Genomic DNA, 8,490 nt, shown 5'->3' with positions numbered 1-8,490 from the left:
GAAGAGAGTGGGGAGAAGATAGAAGGGAAAAAAGATAACATTAAGGCATGAAGTGAAAAAAACATAAAGAAGCAAGTGTACAGTACATTTTGTGTTACAAATTAGAAGCTAATTTAGATGCATGTTTTTAACATCATTGTGTGCATTATATTCACAGACTTTGTTAACTGTTCTAGGAACAGCTGTTATTTAGGAGACCAAGCCTGAACCCTGTTCCTAGACCAAAGTTTATTTCTGTAGCATTTCTCTTCTTCATTAGCTCTTTTTCACAAACCCAACAGAGACTACTGAACATGTAGCTGATAAAAGAAGGGTTCACAGAGACAACAGTAGTGATTTTCAGTCTCTGAAAGATGTGATTGTATAGACATATAGTTAGTTAAAAAATCCCAACACCTCTAGTATAATATTTCTAGTCTAGAAATCATTTATGTGACTGCTGATTTATTACTCTAGATGAAAAAGATAAGTAGATATGACTAAAAAAATAAGATAGAGGAAGATGGTTCTCACCATCACAACTCAATGAACTTCTGAAAACCCACCAGCAAAACAATATAAGACCAATGACTAGATGTGACTTTAATTATGTAATAAGGCAGTGGTCATATGAAGAAAATACACTGGTGTAAGGCAAGCCTCCCATCATGATGTCGGTGTTACCGAATCAAAAGGATCATCTGCTTCCTGTCAGAGCAAAGGCACTCAAGTATGTTCTGTCCCTTGCTATTGTATTACTTAGAAACTATTATTAAAATATTTTTTTCCTATTCACCCCACTACTTCTCTCTGCAAGCTGTTTTACTCCAACGGCCTTTCACTTTCTTAGTGCCGGCCAAGCCTGCTTTGGCAAGCAGCGGAGGCTCGGCCGGTTCCGCACCGGCCGAGCCCGGGCCGGGTCCCGCTGCGGGACGGCCACGTCGTCCTGCCCTGCGGCACAGCCCGCGCCCCTCCCCTGCCGGCACCCGGTACGTGCCAGCGCTCCCCGCGCGGCCCGGCGGCGGCGCGGCCCGGCGGCGGCGGCGAGGCCGGTGAGCGCGGCCGGGGGCAGCGGCCGGGGGCGGCGGGGGCTCGGGCCGCTCTCCGGCGGACCCGGCCCCGGGGCATGGGGGGCGGAGAGGCCAGCCGGCGTCCCGCTCGTCCCGCTCCGAGCGGCGGCGCGGCGCTGAGGGTGGGGCGGGCGGCGTGCGCGGGGAGAAGCCCGCGGTTCCGAGGGAAGCGAGGCGGGGGAGGGACCCCCGGGCACGGGGACCCCGCGTCGGCCGCCGGTGTCTGCGGCAGGAGCGGCGCGAAGCGGCTGCGGGAGCGGCACTCGGGGCGTGATGGGCCTGCAGCCGCTGCTCCCGTGCTGGCTGCAGGACAACGTCCATCTCCTGCCTCTCCGCCCCCAAACGGCGTCCAAAGGGTGGGAAAGGGACGACCCAGGTGGCCGGGCCGTGGGAGGGGCTCTGCTGGAGACCCTTGTTTTGTCTGTGCTGAAAGCACCACCACTCAATGACCAGTGGTTGAAATAGTGCGGCGCGTCCTTAAGCACTTTGCAAATGTCTCCTTTCCTAAATGTAAGAAAAAGCTTTGTTCCCATGAGGAAGTTGAGCAGGGGAACAGGTAACTCACGGAGGCCGCTGGGCTCCATCCATGGAGGTTTTAAAGACCTGACTGGACAAAGCAGCCTGGATCTTGCAGACCCTGCTTTGAGCTCTTGAGGTCCCTTCAAACCTGGATTACTCTAGGATCCTCTGTATTTTTTTCTAGAAATTTTATGTTGGTCCAGCATGTATTTTATAATAATTTACCTAATTTCCACCACTAATGCAAAGCAGGGATTCATTTTTTGTATGTACATGTGTGAACATTTACTGTGCATTAATCTACAAAACTGCAACCTCTCACCACCCCAGGTTCCTTCACAAAGCGTTCAAACCTTGTCTACACTGGTCTCTTCTAGGTAGATACATACTCTTTGTTATGTTTTCCCAATTATCCCTTCATAAAAAAACCCAAACAATATTCGAAATAGTAGAAATTTTAATTGAATAATTTAGAGAATATATATTGACAATATAATTTGATTAAAATAAGGGATAATTTGGTTCAGATAATAGTGCATAAGCAAAAGATAAACTGCGGGGTACGGAGTGCAGGGCTCTTGGACCCCGGCCACCTCACGTACGAGCTTGCCAAGGGAAGATTCACTCCTTATAAGCCAGGTGTCGATATCATCTCCTCCCATTTTCGATTCATCACACTTCTATTTCCGCCCTCGTCTCCACCTTTACGGCGCATGCTCCATCACTCGTTTTGGTGGTCGCACCAGTCTTTGGGGGTCGTCATGATGAAGACCTCTCCTCTTCCTCTGTTGTCCTTTAGTTCACCTTTGGGTTACACATGCGCACCAAGCCAATATAATGTAAGCCAAAACTAACATTCTACTATATTTTAGCATCAAAGCAATAAATCTCTTATAATTAGCATTTTCCTGGGACCCAACCAGATTTTCCCTTCTTTTTGTTAATTTTGGTAACTGTTATCTCTTGCTGTTTCCTTCTATCCTGAACATCTGCAGGGAAGGGGGGTGGTAGAGTCCCTCCTCTTGCTTTTCTTATTGGCATTTCAACTTTTTAACTGTTTTATTATTTCCAAATATTGATTACTGTATCCATATTTATTACTGTTTCAATTTTATAATCATATCTATTTACCACACTCTTCTTGGTTCACTCAAAGTTCAATCTAGGCATTCAGTAGTTTTATTTAATTCTTTATAGCCTACTAAGTTTCCTGTTATGAGAATGGTAGTGGTCAGCAGTCATACTGTTGCCCTCTTTACTGAAAGATTTTGTGAACAGTCCAGCATGAGTAAAAGTTTGGGTTTGCTAATTTTCAAAAAGTGATATTTGAATCTCAAAACACACATTCAGAAATTCACATGAGGGATAAATCAACCAGTTGATCATTGTATCTACTTCCTATAGATGATTTACATAGAAGTTTCATTAAATAATGAAACTTCCAGCACCCCTTTACTCTGTATATTCAGGTCTCTGCAAGTGTGCTAGCAAGCAGGATCACAGGTAACTGACATTCAGTCACTTCTTATTGCTGTTCTAACACTTGGTGGTGAGAGGGTGCTGCTGACCGTGAGAGCAAGCATCTTATCTGAGCTGGCTGGGTTTTTTCCTTAATCTCTCAATTGCTTTACAATCCCCGCAGCAATCTAGTTATGTGAAAAGTTGCAGTGGAGTCTTGCACATTAGAACATATATTAGATCCAACAAGAGCTTTAAGAGAACTCTGAATTCTTGAAAGCAGTTACATACCTGAAATGTGAATACTGTCATCTATGGACTTGGAAATCCATCAAGTCATAACTCAGATCTTGGTTTCTATAGAACACCACAACATTCAAATTCATTTGTGTTATTTCTCATGTTGTATTTTGCATAGGGCTTTTTTACAAGGGCTCCTAAATATCCCTGTCAAATGAGTTTTGGCAAATAAACTTTTCCTTTCTTTTACAGTATTCTGATGATCCTCGCTAACAACAGGGAAAAACTGACTATGATCCCAGGCATTTTTAGAAAATGTAAAGTTTCTTTTATGTGAATGTCAGATTTTAGAAGAGCACAATTTACTATCTCAGAATATTTTTGAAGTTCTGTAATAGTAAAAATTACAGTATTTTAAGGGATTGCATTACTTATAAGGCAATTTTGTTTAACAGCGTGATTACGCATTTAAGTAAAAGTAAGTCATGTTTATTTTTCCAGTTTGTACTTTGGAAATATTATTTGACATCCCAAACTATTTTAACAACACTTCACTTTGCTGGCTGCTTCTAGCTAAGCTGAAGCATTAATGAAGAATACCCTGATCCTTCAGAGATTTGCTTATTCTGACTGAACCCACTAAACTCAGTAAAACTACTCAGAGTGCTCAGACGCAGGCAGTGTGTCACTCCTGTGGAAGAGAGGTTTAGTTTGCAGTCACTTTTTCAGGACCTGGAAAGGTCAGCACACAAAACATCTGTGACTTAACTACGCTTCCAGTGCTTCCAATGCTTTTAGGGTTACTTGGAAAAATCACTTGTTCTGTTGTGGGACTTGGGACAGCATTTCTGAAGTCACAAGGTGTATGAAGACAAAATCATCAGCCTTGGGGTTCTGACACAAGCAGTGCATTAGGCAATTAGTTTTGTCTTAGACGTGTGAAATAACACTAAAGAACAAGTTATCAATAAACAGCTTCTGTTAATAACATAAGTGTGCATATAGGAAATGACATCATATTCTATTTGTTTATGATGTAATAACATAACAATAGTCCATCTCAGAAGCAGGAAAAAAAACAATGTAAAAGCAAAGGTACACTCTCTTGAGACAAAGGATTTACCTCTCTAAAATATTTAACCTTACCTGGGAGCTAGAAAGAATCTACCACTAAAGTTCTCTAAACAAACCACATATTTTCTTAAACAGTGGGCTGTAAGGAAGATTCTAGGGCTCTTGTACAGCTGTACAATAGGTATGTTGGTCTATTATGTAGGGCATTGGACTGCATGGTCATAACAGTATTTTCTCTCCTAAAAAAACAAAACCAACCAACCAAACAAAAAAAACCCCAAAACCCCAAACAAACAAACAAACAAAAAAAACCAAACCAAAAAAACCCCCACCCCACAAAAAAAAAAAACCTCCCCCCCAAAAAAATAACAACAAAAAAGCCCAACCAAAAGTAATTTAACAATGCTCAGGTTGGTACTTTTTGAAGCATGCTATACTTAGGAAGAGGCAAAAGCAGCTGTCCAAATGTTGTCATTTTCAGTTTGAGCAGTTTTAAGCATGTTACCAGCAGCAGCTATTTGCAGGAGTATTGCAGAGATCAGCAGTTCTCCCTTCCACAGTCGGTACTTCCAAAGGGTTGTTATGAAAACACCCCCCAGGAAGTTAAAGATACACTTAATGATATCTTTGTTTGACTGCTGTGCCTCCTTTGCCCCTGCAGAGCGGGTGACAGTGCATGTGGTATTGGTGATAACTGGGCAGCCAGTTTGAGCAAAGGTGAGGTGTGGGGTTGGCCCTGTGGACTCCAGCACAGCCACACACCTATTCCACAAGGACTCTGCCTACAGAAGAGCCGTGGAGGCAGAAGTAAGGCATTAGTGCAAGCAGCAGCTGTAGCAAAGTAGGTGTCGGAAGAGGTAGGTGAAGGCCTGGAAATGTTAATGTGTACTTGCTTCCTCCTCTAAAATACCGGGGTGCTTATTCAAACGCAATTAACACATTCAGCTGCAGAAAAACGACACTTACATAAAAGTTCCTATGATTTTTTTTTTCCTCCCTTAATTATATAAAGAATGATTTCAAAATGAAATTATACTGCAAACTGCTGCTGAAGCAGCCCTGCGTGGTAGGTCTCTGACACATGAAAGAACAATTCACACTTCAAATAATGCTTGAGAAGTTAAAGCAAATACATTCATAAGAACTAACTAAGAGATTTAAGTTGCCATTTTTGTCCATTTAGTGGGATTGCTGTCAAATGAAATTGCATGAATAATTTTCCTCATACAGTGTGAGTGATCTGTAATGCAGTCACAATGTTAGCTGCAAGAAATGGCCGACAGGTTGGAGCTTGTATGACTGCAAACATTGATATGGGCAGAGCACTGCCCTACATCAGGCCTGTTGTATCCATCAGAACGTTAACCTTTCTGTGACATATCCATCACAACATTAACCTTTCAAAAATGGTCTTTCCCCCTGCTTTCACGTGAAAGCTGGATTTTGCAGTAATAACAAAAACCACTCTGGAGAGCAATTTCTTACACCAGAACAGAAACATCAATGATTTAGACAGAACATCAATGATTCTGACCATTAACTCATTCCTTAAATGTGTTTTCTTACAGTTGTTGTGTCTCCACAGGACTGACTTCCATGATGCTGAGAGGAGTTGCTCACGGTGCAAAAGAAACATTCACTCTTCTGTTGACAAGATATCTGAGCTCTAACACGGGACTAAAGTTTTCATCAGCATGGCCTGATGTAGCAAACAGAACCTTCCTAATACATTCCAATTACACAACTGATACCAAGTCAAGAGAGGAAAATAAAAAAACCCTCGAGAATCTCTACAGTTTGTCAGTTGACATCACGAAGATACGCAGACTGAAGGAATGGGTTCTTCTCCAGGATGTGGCCTATGTTAAAGAAATTGCTGGTATCTTACAGGAAATGGGAGCAGATGAGAGCACTGTAGCCAGCATTATAGAACGCTGCCCCGAGGCAATTCTCCACACCCCAGCAGAGATAAACTCTCAAAGAGCTTTATGGCAATTAGTATGCCAGAATGAAAAACAGCTAATTAAATTAATAGAGCAATTTCCAGAGTCTTTTTTTACTACTGAGTATCAGCAGAACCAGAAGGCAAACATACTGTTTTTTCAAGAGCTGGGACTTAAAAATAATATAATCACCAGGTTCTTGACAAGTGCACCCAATATTTTCTACAACCCTGTTAAGAAAAACAAAAACATGATAGAGACATTACAAAGAAATTATTTAAATTTAGGGGGCTCTGAAGCAAATATGAAGATCTGGATACTAAAGCTATTGAGCCAAAATCCATTTATTTTATTAAATACTTCCACTGCAATCCAGGAGAACTTGGAATTTCTCCAAAAGAATTATTTCACTGACCAGGAAGTTCTACAGCTGCTGTCCAAACTTAAAGGCTTCATTTTTCAACTTAATTCTATCACTATGCAGAAGAGTATGCTTTTCTCCAAAAACATCTTCAAGTGCAGTGATCAAGAACTAAAACAACTAGTGCTGAAATGCCCAGCCCTTCTCTACTATTCTGTCACAGTTCTGGAAGAAAGACTTGAAGGACTACTGAAGGAAGGAATTTCTATAGCACAGATAAGAGAGACACCAATGGTGCTGGAATTGACAACACAAATTGTTCAGTATCGAATTAAAAAGCTCTCTGCGTTAGGATATGATATAAAGAGTGGAAATCTAGAAAGCTTGAATGGTACTAAAAAAGATTTTGAAGTCACTTATGGTAAGATACAATCAAAGAAGGAGAGACCCATTTTTAATCCTGTTGCTCCTATACACATTGAAGATTAATGTGAACACTGTACTTCAAGTTATGCAAAAGCAAATTAAAAGGCAAGTTGATTATTTGAGAAGAGATGGAGCAAAAGCAATCTTAATCAAGACTGTAGTCTTACACTGTACTTTGTTCAGGAGGGGGTCTTAGGTACAACTTCATTATACAATCATAGTATTGTAAGACTTTAAAATATCATCATAGAAGTTACAGTTATGATAAAGGTTGCCTTTTTCTAAGAGTACCTCAGATGTGACATTTTCTTACCTGACAGGGCATTAACTGCCTTGGATTTCCAGCTCTGTCACTGCACAGTCCAGCCTGTGGTAGTGATTTGCAAAATTTTTATCTGAGGAAGACAAAAGGAGGATTATTTTTCCAGTGGTGGTCATCAATCGGCTGGTTCGCTGTCTTCAGGAAATGCCCTTGGAGTTCTTTTCCTTATTGCTGAAGTAGCTCTAGCTCCTGGATCCTGACCTGCAACAGACTCAATTTCTTGGACAGCAAAGCCCTGTCCTGAGAACAGGGGCTGGACATAATATCTTTTTATTAACTGAGACCCTAGTATCTTTGTGTACAAACCATAATGCAAAGAAACTACAAGATGATAACATTTATATTTCTGAGACTTCAAAATTTACTTATTTTTTCAAATGGTGTGGGAGAGAAATAAATAAATTTATTGCTATTGTTCTTAATCTCTTCTAACAAGGTTTGGCAACAAGAAAGATTAGGGAGAGACTCAAGTCTCAAATGATGGTAGAAGAGAAAGTTATGCTTTTCTATTCGGTGCAACAAAACTCTAACTGGTGATTAAACATGACTACCAGATTTGCAAACAGCTGCAACAGTTTCTAAATATATGGGTGACACTGCTTCTAAGATAACACCATATGACAATTGGCGACAAGTGCTGGCTTTCAAAATAGTAACTATCAGACAGCGTTTAAGTTCTCAGGGGATTTGATTTCTTCTCATTTATGGGCTGTGAATGATAATATAAAACAGTAGCATCACTGACAATCATCTCAATAGGATTAGGATCAGTGATTTTATTTCGCAGACTTTCCTAAGTAGCTATTCCACACACATTCCCTCTTGACAGCAAAATAAAAGCCAGCTACACACCACCCTCATTCCAGGCATTCTTCAAGGTCATTTTTAACACACATCTTGGCAGCAAGTCCAGGCCTCCATTTCTTAAAATGTGGTTTGTAACTGCTGAAGAAAGCTGGTATTGAATTACTGATCCAGAGAGTGGGCTGCAAGATGATGATTTTTAATAGTCTGCCACACTATCTGCTGTGCACTGGGGAGGGGCTGGGAACACCTGGTAGGAGCAGTGCAAAGATCCCAACAGCTGAAGGTCTTACA

At 41.3% G+C, this 8,490-nt stretch overlaps 1 protein-coding gene across 2 annotated transcripts; it reads left to right on the top strand.

The window, feature by feature from the left end:
• The first annotated feature begins 990 nt into the window (after nt 1–990).
• On the top strand, nt 991–7,775 carry MTERF2 (mitochondrial transcription termination factor 2). 2 transcript variants are annotated; one of them, XM_030959872.1, is made up of 2 exons: nt 991–1,031; nt 5,926–7,775. In XM_030959872.1, the coding sequence occupies exon 2, from the start codon at nt 5,937–5,939 to the stop codon at nt 7,131–7,133; it is 1,197 nt and encodes a 398-aa protein (XP_030815732.1). In that variant the 5' UTR covers nt 991–1,031; nt 5,926–5,936; the 3' UTR covers nt 7,134–7,775. The 2 variants fall into 2 exon arrangements, with proteins under 2 accessions (XP_030815732.1, XP_030815731.1); XM_030959871.1 differs by lacking the exon at nt 991–1,031 and adding an exon at nt 4,757–5,197.
• Nucleotides 7,776–8,490: the final 715 nt, after the last annotated feature.

This window comes from Camarhynchus parvulus, chromosome 1A, assembly GCF_901933205.1.
Source record: "Camarhynchus parvulus chromosome 1A, STF_HiC, whole genome shotgun sequence".
Taxonomy (NCBI): domain Eukaryota; kingdom Metazoa; phylum Chordata; class Aves; order Passeriformes; family Thraupidae; genus Camarhynchus; species Camarhynchus parvulus.
This window is presented reverse-complemented; position numbering and strand designations above follow the sequence as displayed.